General features: G+C 44.2%; 1 protein-coding gene across 1 annotated transcript; it reads left to right on the forward strand.

Moving 5' to 3' along the window:
- Positions 1-1,190: 1,190 nt before the first annotated feature.
- LOC142487321 (E3 ubiquitin-protein ligase Topors-like) lies at positions 1,191-6,883 on the forward strand. Its single transcript, XM_075586472.1, has 4 exons — positions 1,191-1,301; positions 3,375-4,414; positions 4,874-5,758; positions 6,700-6,883. The coding sequence occupies exons 1-4, from the start codon at positions 1,191-1,193 to the stop codon at positions 6,881-6,883; spliced, it is 2,220 nt and encodes a 739-aa protein (XP_075442587.1).
- Positions 6,884-16,204: the final 9,321 nt, after the last annotated feature.

Raw genomic sequence — 16,204 nt, forward strand, 5'->3', positions numbered from 1 at the left:
CCGTTTCGACCTTAATGGGTCTCATCAGTGTGGGGTTGGTTATACCGGCTATGCAAAAAATATATATATAAATATATATATATATATATATATATGTGTGTGTGTGTATACAGTATGCACAGTATATATAATTACTCCCTAGCCATAGATTGTACCTTGTATATCTGTCATGCAACATTTTTCATTCTGTGACCTTTGTGAATAAATCTAGAGCCCATGAGATGTTGAAACTGCATTTCTTGACCTCCACAGGCATTTTGCCAATCACGCCAAGGTATCCACTCTTTCGCAAGTCCTAACACTACTAAACCCGCAAGAAGCTCTCCTAACCTCTCTAATGGAGGGAAAACTGTCTTAATAGACTGGTCATTAACAGGTGCACAGCCAGAACAGCCATTTAAAGAGTGGATAGCATGGCGTGGTTTGCAAACTTAAAATGCTTTGGCCAAATAATTTAACTAAATGAACCTTACATATGAAAAAAGAAAGTGATAAGTATTTACTGTAACTGTATAATTTGCCATATTGGATGTAGCACTGAGGCTTTTTGTCTTAGGTTATATTACATGAGGTCACAATCTCAGCAGCGCTCCTTTTGGACACAAATATACACTGTATGGTGTGGGGGATTGGAGTTTTGAGCTTACAGGGGCTGTGTGTGTATGTGGACATATATATTTTGTATCCTGCCTGTTAGGGGCTTATTATAGTAGCTCCGAAACTGTCATTGCCAAACGGGGGAGGTTTAGCATGTGCACAAGAAGCGCAATGAAATGTAAGGAAAAAACTAATCGCATCTTCTATACCGCTTCTATAAAAAGTGACAAATCGCCCGGATTGTACTTGCTTTAGAAGTGGAATAACTTGAAGCTCGTGCACCAGCCTGAAATTGGGCTTTTGCGTGGTGGTGGTGGTGGTGGACACGGATTGGACATGCAAGAAGTGCTTACAGAATAGAAAAGCATGCCAATCCGCCTCTAAAGTGCACTTTAGAACGCGGGTTGTCACAATTCAGAGCTACTAGAATAGGCCCCTTAGTGTCATATGAGAGTAATTGCTGCCTGTCCTGTGTTGCCAACATATTACCTCATGTGACGTTGCTTGTTTAGTGTTACATCCAAGTAGTTGATAGTAGATAAGTTGGGTGACATACTGTAGTAAATTGAATGGTATGGTGTGTCTTCTGCGACATGTGGGTTATAATAATGACCAACCAGTTAAATGTGGGTGTGAACTCGTCTCCACAGCAGTCTCTGCTAAACCGGAGCCAACGACGTCCCACCTCCAAGCCGGATGAAGAGGTAGATGTATTCAAAAAGTCAAGGTATTGTTGCAGCAAGCTCCCAGAACATGCAGGCAAACAATGTCCAAACTGTTGCTGAGAATGAGACGGTCCTTCAACTCTCTCAAACAGCGTGCTGATGTCAGTGATGCAACCCAACGTGTTTCATCACTAGAACATGTGCCTTCATCAGGAGAAAACAAACAGACATTCAAATCACTCTAAAAAGTCTCAGGTTGCCCCAGCAATCCATAATTAAACAAGGGGACTACAAAGCAAGAAATATATTAACCCTATGTAGTGAATGTATATATATATATATATATATATATATATATATATATATATATATATAAAGATACACAAAAGGATACCGCCTCAGCACAATACGTTACTGGTGTCCACGATACTGTCAATATATAATATAAATAATACTAGACAGTGGTGCTAAAGGTTGAAATAATTTTGTAACAACAAAGAAAGCAACCTTACAAAAAGCACACGGGCATACCAAAAAAAGTGTAAACAGAGATTTTATTACAGTGATTTAAAAACAAGAGATAAAGATTAAAAAGGGGGGGGGGGGGACTCTCATCTACCAAATATGTATACCTAGAGGTAAATAACTGCAATGAGTTGAAGAATGAATGGCACAGATATCAATATTGTATATACATCACCACTATTAAAGCATGGGTGTCACGGGCAAGAAATAACCATAGCCTCTTAATCAGGAGAGAAAGGTAGGGGTCCCCCTCCACAGACTCCCACTCCAACGCGTTTCGACTTAAAACGGTCTTCTTGTCTTGCCCGTGACACCCATGCTTTAATATATACAATATTGATATCTGTGCCATTCATGCTTCAACTCATTGCACTTATTTACCTGTATTATCAGGTGATTCTTTGTTTGGACATGCACTAGTTTGTAGTGTGTGTATAGGTTACACTTGTTTGCTCAATTCAGAGCTTCCTGTGTCCTTTGAATTGGGTGTTGGAATTGGTTCTACTGTTATACCCTTGCCTCTAGGTATACATATATGGTAGATGAGAGTCCCCCCCCCCCCATTTTAATCTTTATCCCTTGTTTTTAACTCACTGTAATAAAATCTCTGTTTACACTTTTTTGGTATGCCCGTGTGCTTTTTGTAAGGTTGCTTTCTTTGTTGTTACAAAATTATATATATATATATATATATATATATATATATATATATATATATATATGTATATATATATATATATATATATATATATATATATATACACAGTACACACAGAGAATCAATTTGACCACTAATATAACAACTGAAATGGTGTCAAATTTATGTAATATCACTATGTTTTATGTGCTTAAATAAAAGCAACCATAAAAAAGCAAAAATATACAGAAAACTTATCATACAAAAGGTAATATACATATACTGTACATAACAGAAATGAGTATAGATGTATACAAAAAACATTTTTTTATTTACTTTTTGAGGACCTGATTGAGGAGAGTATATACTTTATGTAAAAGATAACTATATGCTTGTTCAGATTTCTATCCATAATACATACGTAAATGTACCAAGATCGATATACTGTAGGTTCACAATATATTATATTAAGTGTAGATCTAATTGACCAAAGGGATGAGAAGGGGGTGGGGAAATGCAGCAATAGACAGGAAGAGAAGGAGCGAGGACCTCGAATGTACTCATATCAAGATATTCATTATAACCTGTAGGGGTTAGAGAACCTAGACCATAAATTAAATAAGATTAATTTCTACATAGAGATTTGAATCTATCGCCTCCTAGTAGGATGGTAGTATCAATTCTAACCCCATAACTTTAAGAGACCATGGGTCTTTATTGTGTTTTAAGGTCAAATGTCTGGATACAATACGTGTGTTCATGCCCTTAATAGCGTTACGTACACATACATAGAGATGTAGCAGGCGTTATTGCACTGATAGATTGCTGCTATCTGTATTTAATCACACAGACTTTTATTGTAAGGATATCTACATTTATACAGAAACACATGATTTATTTTTATAGTGAGTTGGCAGGATTGGATCTTTAATAATTTACTTTTTTCACAGGTAATGGCATCAACTGAGGAATTGATGGTAGATGGCAGCTTTTCGCCGCAGGCTGGTACATCACAGGTCCACAGTATGCCAGCGGTTGCCTCACCGGACTCCAAGTGCTCCATTTGCCTGGACAGGTTTGATAACGTGTCCCACCTGGACCCATGCCGGCACAGGTTCTGCTTCAGCTGCATTCAGGAGTGGGCAAAAACTAAAACTGAGTGCCCTCTGTGTAAGCAGCCATTCCGCTTTAACTACCACAGCGTCCAGGCTGATGATGACTACAAGGAATACATTCTGAATGGTACCTTTGTCAACCCAGATGGAAACCAGTTTCAGTATTGCACCACCTTTGTCGGGAACTGCCACCAACCCATCCATCCCCTGACATCCTCGTCCTCTCGTATATCATTCATGCCTCCAGACAGCAGAATTCTGTTTGATGGGCGTTCAAATCAGATATCAATGCAAAGTGAAAGAGATATTCACCAGATGATACAGAGGCTGGCCTCCAGGAGACAGGCAAGTGCAGAGGGGCGGTTCATGAGGGAAATCACAGAAGAGGAGCTTATTACCTTCAGGAGGGCTCTGTATCACTCTGGAGTACGTGTCAGAAACATCCAGGATGGAGGCCAGTACCGAGATATCTCTGCTCAGTTCTTCCGACGGAATTCAGCCTCCTTTCACCGCCTCATCCCCTGGCTGAAGAGGGAGCTAACTGTCCTGTTGGGCAGCTACAGTTCCCTCACCAACATAGTGCAGCACATCATCATAAGCAATGTGACAAAATACGACTTGGAGAGCCAAGCCTTTGTGGAGGAACTGAGGCCGTTTCTGCAGCACCACACTGACCACTTCCAGCACGAGTTTATAAATTTCGCCCGCTGCCCGTACGACATTGAGGAATATGACCAGCATGCCAATTATGACTGTCCTAACCCATCATTCGAGAAAGGAAGCTGCTCAGAGTCATCCATCATCATATCACCTGATGAGGCAGAAGCAAGGTATCCAGATGTCCTCTCTTCTGCTCTTCGACTCAGCCAGACTCCATCTGATGATGAGATACAGGCTATGCATTGCTCCAGAGTACATGTCAGAAACAATCAGGTTGGAGGTCGCTGCCGGGATATCTCTGCTACGTTCTTCCAACAGAATCCCATCTGCCTCCACCTTCTCATGCCCTGGTTGAAGAGGGAGCTAATGGTTATATTCAGCAGTGATGATTCTGCTGTCAACTTCGTGCAAGACATCATCATGATCAATTTAACACGCTATGACATGGAGAGCCAAGCCTTTGCGGGGAACCTGAGGCCCTTTATGGTGCACCACACCAACCACTTCCTTCACGCGCTCATCAATTTTGCCCGCTGCCTCTACAACATTGATACGTACAATCAGCACATCAATTATGACAGCCCTGCCGAATCGTCCATTATCACCATAACATCTGATGAGGACGTTGGGGAGACAGATGTCCCCTCATCTGCTCTTGGACTCGGCCAGACTACATGGGACAATGAGACACCGGGGACTTCCTATTCAACATTAAATCAAACCACAGCTAGTGCGTCAACTACCATTGATAGCGCAGAAAGCTCAGATGAAGAGCCCTCTATTAACAGGGCAACCACTCAGGTGGATATAAAAATGGATACCATTGCAAGGATGCAAGACACTGAGGCATACGGTCAGCACAGCAATTATGACAGCCCTGCCCAATCATCCATCATCACCATATCATCTGATGAGGAGGACATTGGGGAGCCAGATTTCCCCTCATCTGCTCTTGGACTCGGCCAGGATGCATGGGACAATGAGACACTCGGGACTTTCTATTCAACATTAAATCAAACCACAGCTACTGCGTCAACTACCATTGATAGCTCAGAAAGCTCAGACGAAGAGCCCTCTATTAACAGGGCAACCACTCAGGTGGACATAAAAATGGATACCATTGCAAGGATGCAAGACACTGAGGCACACGGCCAGCACGGCAATTATGCCAGCCCTGCCCAATCATCCATCATTACCATATCATCTGATGAGGAGGACATTGGGGAGCCAGATTTCCCCTCGTCTGCTCTTGGACTCGGCCAGGATGCATGGGACAATGAGACACTCTGGACTTTCTATGCAACATTAAATCAAACCACAGCTTCTGCGTCAGCTACCATTGATTGCTCAGAAAGCTCAGACGTAGATCCCTCTATCAACAGGGCAACAACCCAGGTGGACATGAAAATGGATACCGCTGCAAAGATGAAAGACAGCAGGTCCTCTCCCCCTGCTTCATTTACCCTTTTCAAAGATAAGTGTGCTCTCAAAGATAGTCATAAGGATAGCACATCATCTGACAAACATTGCTATTCTAAAAAGAAAGAGAAGAGGAAAAGGTCAGTGGATGTGTCTTCTCAGCGCACAAGAGAAGCCAGGAAAAAAAGGAAGCTTGCATACCTGTGTCCAGCCAGTCCCCAGTGACATCTGCAATTACCAGCACCACAGAGGTAAAAAGTGTGATTGCTCAAGGATCAATTAATATACTACTTTGTGATACAACACTACGGGTTTCTGATCTTGCAAAAATAATCCAAAGATAAAAAGAGAAGACAGACAAACCCTATATTGATATGTTCACACTCATTCTCACACATACTGTATTATGAGTAAAGTGAGGGACAGTCTAAATAAACAGTCTAATATTTGTAGAAGTGTATATCGCAAACAATGAATAAAACCTAACTTTTATTCAATACACTAAAATAGTCATGTCAAACCTAATTCCTACATCTAAAACCACAAAAACTATAACAATATATCAGGGGGATTTAGTGTGAGAATAAGGGGGGTGGAGTGTGAGAGGAAAGGGGGATTGAGTGTGAGAGCAAGTGTGGAATTGAGTGTGTGAGGGGGGATTGAGTGAGAGAGATGAGGGATTGAGTGTGATAGGAGGAAGGGGGATTGAGTGAGAGATTTGGAGGATTGAGTGTGAGTTAAGGAAGGGGGATTGAGTGTGAGTGAAGGTATTTCTCCCTGATATATTGGTGTCAATTCTGAGGGTTGAGATGTTGTAGGATTTAGGTTTGACGTGACTATTTTAGTGTATTGAATAAAAGTTAGGTTTTATTAATTGTTTGAGATATATAATTCTACAATTATTAGACTCTTATATTAGGCTATCCCTCACTTTACTCACAATACAGTATGTGTGAATGTGCACATTTAAATGTAGGACTTGTCTCTTTATTCTTTGGGTTATGTACTATAGCAAGCACTTTATACCTGCCAAGTGAAGAAGGGGCTGACCCTTATTCAAGGGTTATGATTTGTCCTTAAGCAACGGCCACCTGGATGCTGCCACGGGAATACTCGACAGTTTGCATTATGATGATATCTTGAGCAGGCCCTCACTGCGATGTGTAGTCTGCACATTGCTGGGTCCACCCATGCTGATGGCAGAGCATCGACTGAACCGCCTGAACCAGAGTCTGAGTCTGCACAAGACAATGCTTCTTCAGTGACGCCGTGTGTGATAACAGGACTTCTAACGAGCATTGCTGACAAAAACTTTGACATTGACTCCTTAGAAAACGTCACTTAGCCCGTCGTGCCAGGGAAGATGTTTTATTGGGTGGGGACTTATTTTTATTCTTGTTGTTTTAAAATAAAGAATCTTCTCTTAATGAAAACTTCTGTCATTATCTTTCCCCTCTCACTTGACTTGTAGACATGCTTTTTAATGTTGGCCAAATTAAGGTCACACTCTAGGGAAGTCATACAGTATATCGCTGTTTCCACAATGTTAGAAGCAGGTTTATCAGTAAAAAAATATTTTTCCCAGCGTCCTTCACTACCTCTCTCCTGATGAATAAAACTGACTTTTAAAGGTGCATTCCCACTTACTCTGCATTTGTACTTGGGTGGCTTTTATTGTTCTCGATACTGGCATCCGCAGACAGAAATCCCCCAATTTAATAAATGAATCATTAAGAGGTGTTGTTCAGAGTGATTCAGGTTAGCAGGCAGCGCTAGAAACACTGGGCCCTGCATAAACCCCAATCAAATGTATTCTCTATTAAACATTTAAAACCTATCACAAGGCAAATATACTGATGCCCTTTACAGGAATTATATCCATTATAAGTATACTGCAGCCACACTATGTATCATATCCCAAAAAGATGTGCTTTGTTCTGAAATATATACCCCATTTCTAACAATGGATTAAAACAAAATACAGTTTTGGGATCGTGGATCCCAATAATAAAAGCAAAATGGATTCTGTGGATATGTCCAAAATGCATAACGCACACAGCCACAAACATATTACATGTCTCCCTTAATAGAAATCATACAACTGTAGGCAGGAATGGTTTCTGGCTGCCAGTCTGCCCTCCCTAGCAGTAAGTCCTGTACGAACAGGCCTTCCAGGATCCATCATGGAGTTTCCCCACTCACCGCAGAGCCCTTGAGTGACAGGTGAGTTGGAACTAGGCCTGGGGACTACCCAATCCTTGGTCAGACCTGGTGCCCTGCTCTTACTGTACTTATGGGAGTTGCAACCCAAATTTAGTAGTGCCATGTTTGCATAATGGGGGATTTTAATTATCCAGACTTAGACTGGGGCAATGAGATTAGCATTACAACAAAAGGAAACAGGTTTTGGGGGTGCTTAAAGACAATTATATGACCCAAAGTATTGAGGGGCAGAACTGGATTTGTCATATCAAACAATGTAGAAGTAATAACAAATATTCAAGTCCTGGAACATTTGGGTAACAGTGATCATAACATGGTCTCATTTGAAATAAATTATCAAAAAAATAGATTTCTTGGGTTCAACAAAGACCTTAAACTTTGGAAAGGCAGATTTTAATAAACTGAGGTCTAATCTAGTAGTAATACAATGGGATGGTGTTTTTGCATGGAAAAATATATAAGAGAAATGGGCAGTCTTTAAAACATTGTTAGAAAAGCACACTTATCAGTGTATACCCTTGGGTGATAAGTATAAAATAAATAAGTCAAAACCAATGTGGCTAAATAAACAGGTAGGGGAGGAAATGGAAGAGAAGAGGAAGGCGTTTAGATTCTTTAAGTCAGAAGGGATGGAGACATCGTATCAGAATGATAAGGAATGTAACAAAAATTGCAAAAGGGCAATCAAATTAGGAAAAATGAATAATGAAAAAAGGATTGCAATAGAAAGTAAGGTCAACGCTAAAATGTTCTTTAAGTAGCTTAATAACAAACAAAAAAGAGAAAGGAAAATATAGGACCCTTTCAGTGTGAGATGGGTAGGCAGATTATTGGAAAAAAGGAAAAAGCAGAGGTATTAAATTCTTTGCCTCTGTGTTTACCAGGGAAGAATCAATTTCAATAGTGGTGCCGCAGGAGGAAGCCACAACCTGCATATTAATGAACAATTGGTTAACTGAGGAAGAAGTTCATAAGCGACTTGAAAAAATTAAAGTATATAGGGCACCTGGCCCGATGGCATACATCCAAGAGTTCTCAAGGAGTTAAGCTCAGTAATAGCCAAACCATTATATTTAATATCCAAGGACTCCATTTCCACAGGCCCAGTACCACAAGATTTACGTAAAGCAGATGTGGTGCCTATATTTAAAAATGGAGCTAGATCACAACTGGGGAATTACAGACCTGTAAGCCTGACTTCAAATGTGGGGAAACTACTTGAAGGTTTAATACGGCATAATATTCAGGAGTACCTAATGGAAAACAAAATTATTAGTAATAGTCAGCATGGATTTATGAAGGATAGATCATACCAAACTAACCTTATTTGTTTCTTTGAGGAGGTAAGTAGGAATTTAGACCAGGGTAATGCAGTTGATGTGGTCTACTTAGATTTTGCAATGGCTTTTGATACGGTTTCACACAAGAGGTTGGTGTACAAATAAAGAAAATTGGACTCAATAATAATATATCCAACTGGATTGAAAACTGGTTAAAGGACAGACAACAGAGGGTTGTCATAAATGGAACTTTTTCAGGTTGGTCTAAAGTCGTGAGTGGAGTACCTCAGGGATCAGTACTGGGACCCCTGCTTTTAACTATTTTATTAATGACCTTAAGGTTGGCATCGAGAGCAAAGTCTCCATCTTTGCTGATGATACTAAATTGTGTAAGGTAATAGAATCAGAGCAGGATGTAATTTCTCTTCAGAAGGACTTGGAGAGACTGGAAACGTGGGCAGGTAAATGGCAGATGAGGTTTAATACAGATAAATGTAAGGTTATGCATTTGGGATGCAAGAATAAAAAGGCGAATTACAAATTAAATGTGGATAAATTGAGGGAATCCTTGATGGAGAAGGATTTAGGAGTGCTAGTAGACAGCAGGCTTAGCAATAGTGCCCAATGTCATGCAGAAGCTGCAAAGGCAAACAAGATCTTATCTTGCATCAAACGGCCAATGGATGGAAGGGAAGAAAACATAATTATGCCCCTTTACAAAGCATTAGTAAGACCACATCTTGAATATTGATTACAATATTGAGCACCAATCCTAAGAAAAGACTTTATGGAACTTGAGAGAGTGCAGAGAAGAGCCACCAAATTAATAAAGGGGCTGCACAATCTAACTTATGAGGAGAGATTAGCTTAATTATTTTTATTTACATTAGAAAAGAGGCGTCTAAGAGGGGATATGATAACTATATACAAATACATTCGGGGACAATACAAGGAGCTTTCAAAAGAACTATTCATCCCACGAGCAGTGCAAAGGACTCGGGCCATCCCTTAAGGTTGCAGGAAAGGAGATTGCACCAGCAACAAAGGAAAGGGTTCTTTACAGTAAGGGCAGTTAAAATGTGGAATTGATTACCCATGGAGACTGTGATGGCAGATACAATAGATTTGTTCAAAAAAAGGTTGGACATCTTTTTAGATAGGAAAGGTATACAGGGATATACCAAATAAGTATACATGGGAAGGAGGTAAGTGAGAAGCTACTAACAGCTCAGGAACAGCAGGTATGGAACGGTGAAAAATAAAATAATGAATGGGACCACTGAGGTAAGCTGCGAGGTAAGTCGTGAGCGTGGGTGTGGATGAAGTAGTAGGGAAGGTACAGTGAGCTGTAGGTGTAGAGGAAGAGTCCCAATGGGAAACGCTACCTGAGATCCTCTGTGATGTAGCAGGCCTGGATGAAAGCCCCTACGAATCCCTCGTGTAGCCCTCTTCTTGTACCGTTGACTCTGCAGAAGGGACCACCGTTAGCCTGGATCACCTCCGTATTCTCCCCTCCTGTGGCGCGAAGATCCCGAGTGCCGGAAACACGTGGTGGTGTATCCGGTCCGTCCGGGAAAATCTCCCTCTCCCAGTAGACGCGTGCATGCACGGGGGAGAATGGTCCGCCGCCAACACCCACGCTACCTCCGATCCTCAGCGCGTCACACCAATCCAGTGATAGCAGGAAGCAGGAAGGTCGATTGGTACGTAGAATCGCGTAGAATCCCCAAAAAGCACTGACAGCTCACCAGAGTGGGGAATAAAACTATTTATTGAAGACTACATAAAAGGGAACATATGAAGAACCAAAAAACCTAATACATAACTACCCTACGCGTTTCAGGCACCTTAGTGCCCTTTCTCAAGGAGAATGGTCCATTCCCCTTGAGAAAGGGCACTAAGGTGCCTGAAACGCGTAGGGTAGTTATGTATTAGGTTTTTTGGTTCTTCATATGTTCCCTTTTATGTAGTCTTCAATAAATAGTTTTATTCCCCACTCTGGTGAGCTGTCAGTGCTTTTTGGGGATTCTACGCGATTCTACGTACCAATCGACCTTCCTGCTTCCTACATGGGAAGGATGTTGATCCAGGAATTAATCCGATTGCCAATTCTTGGAGTCAGGAAGGAATTTATTTTTCCCCTTCTGAGATATCATTGGATGATATGACTCTGGATTTTTGTGTTTGCCTTCCTCTGGATCAATAAGTAAGTATAGATATAGGATAAAGTATCTGTTGTCTAAATTTAGCATAGGTTGAACTCGATGGACGTACGTCTTTTTTCAACCTCATCTACCATGTAACTATGTAACTCTCCCCACTTGAGAGAGGCAGGTGACACACAGGTTGCCTGAATACTTGCCTTCCTTGTTCCTCTTCCTTTTGGGGGAGAGTGAGTGTGTACCTTTCTCCTGACCCTATTAGAGGGTCAGGGAAGAGCATGGACTGGTGTGGGGGCCCTTGACCCATAGTGTAGGTCCAGGGACCATCCTACAGCTGGATAACAAGCCAGAGACTGTATTGGGCAGAAGCCTGCTATGACTGTGTGGCTGAACAGAATAACCCTGTTCCAGTTATTCATACCTCCTGCCTTGGTGTGTAATCTTTCCAGGGAAGGAGAGGGAGTTGTGATCTACCGTAGAAGATTGTCTCCATACATCTGGAGGCTGTGGCAGATGGAGGCGCTGTACCACTAGAGATCTGGGACCTAAATTTGGTGTACCTTTCTTCAGGAACCACTGCAAAAAGGAACACACAATCAAAAGTCATAACAATGCTTTTCATAATTGGTTATAACACAGCGCTCACTGACGAGCAGGGGCGCTCAAGATTTATTTTCCCAGACCTCATTTGCTTTCTCCCTAATAATAGTGATGAGGATCTGGCTTCTTCACTTCTCTGCCCGCCATGTCGGTCACTGTGACACTATACTCCCTGGGCAAGCCACGTTCCCCTCTATACACCACCTTATGCATATAAATGCTGCACCCAATATTCCAGACTCGCATCAACTGGGATATTCGTTCCTCTGCTTGGGGGCCTGTAATGGCACCTCCCTTGGCCACCATGTAGTACTCAATATCCTCCCTGAGCCACCCATCCCGGCGGCCCTCTATCTCCTGCATGAGGGGTTCTGGAACATATGGATATTCCAGCCCATGGGTTCTTTTATATTTAGCTATAATGGCCCGTTCTGTTCGGCAGGCCCTTGTCAGCTTAGCACTGCCGGCTCTCCCCGGCAACACCCATGACAGGGGTTCATCGGGATCCACCGGATCATCCAACCCATCTGGACCCCGGGGTTCTATAAATCCACGGCCAATTCTAAACCATCTATCCTGGATTTCCCTGAGATGATCCTCCTCCGTAAACTCCCCTTTAGCCCACCAATGATCTATCACCCCTTCCTGATCTATGATGAACCGGGTTCTATCAAGCCAGGGCACATATCCTTCAAATAAGGGGGCCCACCATCAGGTTTCCCTGACTTCCTCTAATGATACTTCCTCCTCATCAGTGCCATATCCCCTATCCTCATCAAAGGAACCCACAATCCCTGGTTTAGGATTTGACCCAAGGCTCTTAAGCTTACACCTTACACCAACAGTATCATTAGTGCTGGATGACATTCTTGGCATAGCCAATTCCCTCCCCGATCCCTCATCGGAGGTAAAACAGTCATCCCAGTCCAGATTTTCCCCAGTCCATTCTTCAGAAGTGGCTCGGGACTCCCCAGACAACCCTTGGCTAGACTGGAACCCATAGGAAAAAGTGACAGGAGCAGGGGCTTTAACTATGGCCGGGGGTTGGGCGTAGGGAAACACTGCCGGCATACGCGGGGCTACGACCCGCAACTTCTCGCTACCTTGCCTGGTACCATCGGACTGGCACTCCGGTTCACTCGCCTCCTTACTCCCAGGCTTCCGCAGGGCCTGCCAGCTCTTCCCGGACCCAGGCGACCTGGTACAGCTGCTTGGCCGCGAGGACACGGCCATCTTCCATCCGGTGCCGCTGTGCCCACCGGAAAAGATGTCATGGATCTCGCGGGACTCGTCGCCATCTTGCATTGGGTTCCCCACCGGAACCTCTTCCTCCAGAACGATGTCCGCCGCCGGAAGTGAAGGTTCTGCTCTCCGTTCCGTTTGGCCTGGGCTAGGCCTTTCTCCGCCATTGCCACCACCGGCGCTTGTGGAGGGTAAGGATGTATCTCACCGCTCCGTAGGCTCGGGATGGGTTCCTCTCCTCCTTCCGCGCTGTAAGTCACCACGGCCGTGGGGCTCCGCCGCTCCGGTTGTCTCCGCACAGGCGATCTCGGCACTTCGAGACTCCGCTACGCTGCGACACAGGTAAGTGCTGGTTCTTTTGCTGCACCGCTGTAGTGGTCCGCCGGTAGGCGCATCACCACCGACGTCGGGGTCGCTTGCTCCTCGTCCGAGGATCCCAATTTCGCGTTAGGCCGGGGCATTCCACTCGGGGATCGCCGGTGAGCCCCTTTTCTATCACCGCGTCGGTGGTCAGTTTTCTCATCTGGCTCGGCATTAATAGTCAGGCCCGATCCCCTTTCTCCGGCTAACTCCATCCGCATCCACCACAACCGGAAACCACTCCCCCTGGTGGAAACTGGAGGGAGGTTCCTCGATTTAGTCTCATGACCCAGCACAGGGGCTGAGTTAGTCATAGTCCATGTGGGCGCGGCTCCAGCTTTCGCGCTATACTCCCCATCAGGGTGGAGTCTTCCCGTTGGCGCCACTCCTGGCCAACTCTCTGCAAGTTGCGTATTTGCAATATTTTCTGCAACTGGCCCACGCGGTCTCCCAGGGAAGGGGGAACCGCCATTTTGGTTAGCAATGTCACTCGGATTCACTGTTGAGGTAGCTTTTGACTGTTTGTACGTTGAATGACAAGCAAATCCATTATGTTCCTCCCATCCTACAATAAGATCCTCTTCACCGTCCCCAGGGTCACCACCCCAAGGTCCGCAGTAGGACCAACACTGTGCAATCACAGCTTTCGCACCATCCCATAACAGGTTCACAAAAGTCTGTTCTCTAGCTTGCTCTTCACTCGCACACATATCAGATGCGCTCTCTCCCTCGGCCTCCGTCCGCCATCTTGGATCTTCCGCACCACGCGGATCCTCCACTCTTGCGGTTGCCATTCGGGCACTATAGCTTGCGTTATTGTACATGGAGCTCCTCTCTGCGGGGCAGCTGCCATACCGATACAACAAACATGCCTTGTGCACCACCTTGTGTACCTAATGTAGATCTGACTCGTGTTTGCACTACCTCAGGCTAGGCTCACTCTTGCTGGGTCTGCTATATCTCCTTCCACCCAGTCTGTGCTCCCTATTCACTGGTCTGGAATGGACTAGAGTACTCTGGTTCGTCCATGCAATACTTTGGCGTCTACCTACTGTTGCTAGTCTAGCGCAGACCCTCTCCAGGATTCCTGCTCTAAGTTACCAGTTTATCCCTTTAGGCGTCTTACCACTAGCTCTACCTCAAGGGACTCGGACAGCTATAACCCGGCTCCAGACCTAAGAATCCCAGGGCGTCTATGCGTTCCACGTCTTCCGCGGCCTCCCCTTGACTACCCCTAGCTCCTTCCTACGCAGCACAAAGTGGCAGCAGACACTCTTCCCGTTCCTGGTGAGCCTGGCAAAAGCCTGTCCTGTTGACAGTTCTCTCAGCAGCGCCTCCAACTGTAACGCCTGTTCGTGTCTGGTCTGACCCACCCAATCTCACATTGGCCCCTGTGTTCTCTCCAGCCCCGTTACATGTCTGTGTATGGTGGTGCACCTTTAGGCAACAGGACTCCTGAGTCTCCCGCTTGATGTTATTGGGGGATGTCAAGGAAGACAGGTATCTGAGGTAGTGGGTGATGAGTCCTACTTACATCATGTGCAGCACCTCCACCTCATCAGGATCTATGCGTATGCAGGTAGATGGTCCTGATGAGGAACTCCTTCTTGGTGGTGAGGGCCCCAGGAGAGTAATTACAGACTCACACCATGGGGTTCTTGGTAAACAAGCCATATTTATTGTGCTTGGTGATAAGGGCCAGCTGCCCCTCACAGTCCTTGTCTCAGCCGCACATTGTTCCGTGATTTCCTTTAAAAGGTATGCCCTCCCAATGGAGTGGGATTCCCTCTCCCCGTAGGGAGATCACCCCTGTGCCAGGTCCCTGGACACAGTTGGCCGTCTTTGGCTCTGGATTTCTATTTGATGCCACTAGTTACTGCACTAGTGGGCACCTTTAACTGGCTGCTTCACCTTCACCTTGAACATCAAACCGCAGCAACCTTTTTACACACTAACTTTAGGCAGGGCAGTGCCTTATATACCTCAGGAGGCAGGCACATCTCTGATGTCACTAATAATGGACTCAGAACATGTAGCCACTCCCATCCATACATAGGGCACCTCACCAGGATGTGAGGGCAAACCTCCACGATTACTGCTGACATTCCTGTAACTTACCAGGTTTTACTGCCAGCAGAGAGATGACTGTAGGCATTGTTAGACATGACTATACTTGTTTAAGTACAAACTTTGTAATATATAATAATTTCAAATTTTCTTTTGATATGCTCAGGGCTCAGACATCACTAATCATGATTTAGGTGCTACTGGCCTAAAAGAGGACTATGATGAAAGCAGCTTTTTTAAAACAATGGAAATGAAGATGATAAAATGCATTGTTTAATGATGATTATAGGCTAAAGCTGGTAAATTCCGGGCATTACTGAAATCCCTGCTCTCCGATTGGTTACAATTCCGGGCATTATTCATTCAGTAATGCCTGGAATTTTTGCATTTTGCAATGTGTTTATTTCCAGCCAATCAGCTGTTCCTTTTGTATTGCATTGTATTGTATTGTATGTCTTAATTTCCGTAGCGCCATTAATGTACATACTGCTGCGGCAGCTTTTATTCTAACAAATCACCGGCTTTTACCTGGCTTGTTCCTGGAATGCCACACTGTTCACCTGGAGCATGCCGCGCTCCTTTACCGTTCCCAGCCAGGGGTCATGCCCGGCTGACGCGCGGTTGATCGGTTTATTGATAATGGTTCGGATTT

This window comes from Ascaphus truei, chromosome 1 (genome assembly GCF_040206685.1).
Source record: "Ascaphus truei isolate aAscTru1 chromosome 1, aAscTru1.hap1, whole genome shotgun sequence".
Lineage (NCBI taxonomy): Eukaryota > Metazoa > Chordata > Amphibia > Anura > Ascaphidae > Ascaphus > Ascaphus truei.

Bases quoted from the DNA above. Each gene is read 5' to 3' on its own strand.
- LOC142487321 (XM_075586472.1), top strand. From the start codon at position 1,191: ATGTGGGTTATAATAATGACCAACCAGTTAAATGTGGGTGTGAACTCG. The intron at 1,302-3,374 runs GTAGATGTATTC...CTTTTTTCACAG, and splicing joins CCTCCAAGCCGGATGAAGAG to GTAATGGCATCAACTGAGGA. The intron at 4,415-4,873 runs ATCTGATGATGA...CGGCCAGACTAC, and splicing joins CTTCGACTCAGCCAGACTCC to ATGGGACAATGAGACACCGG.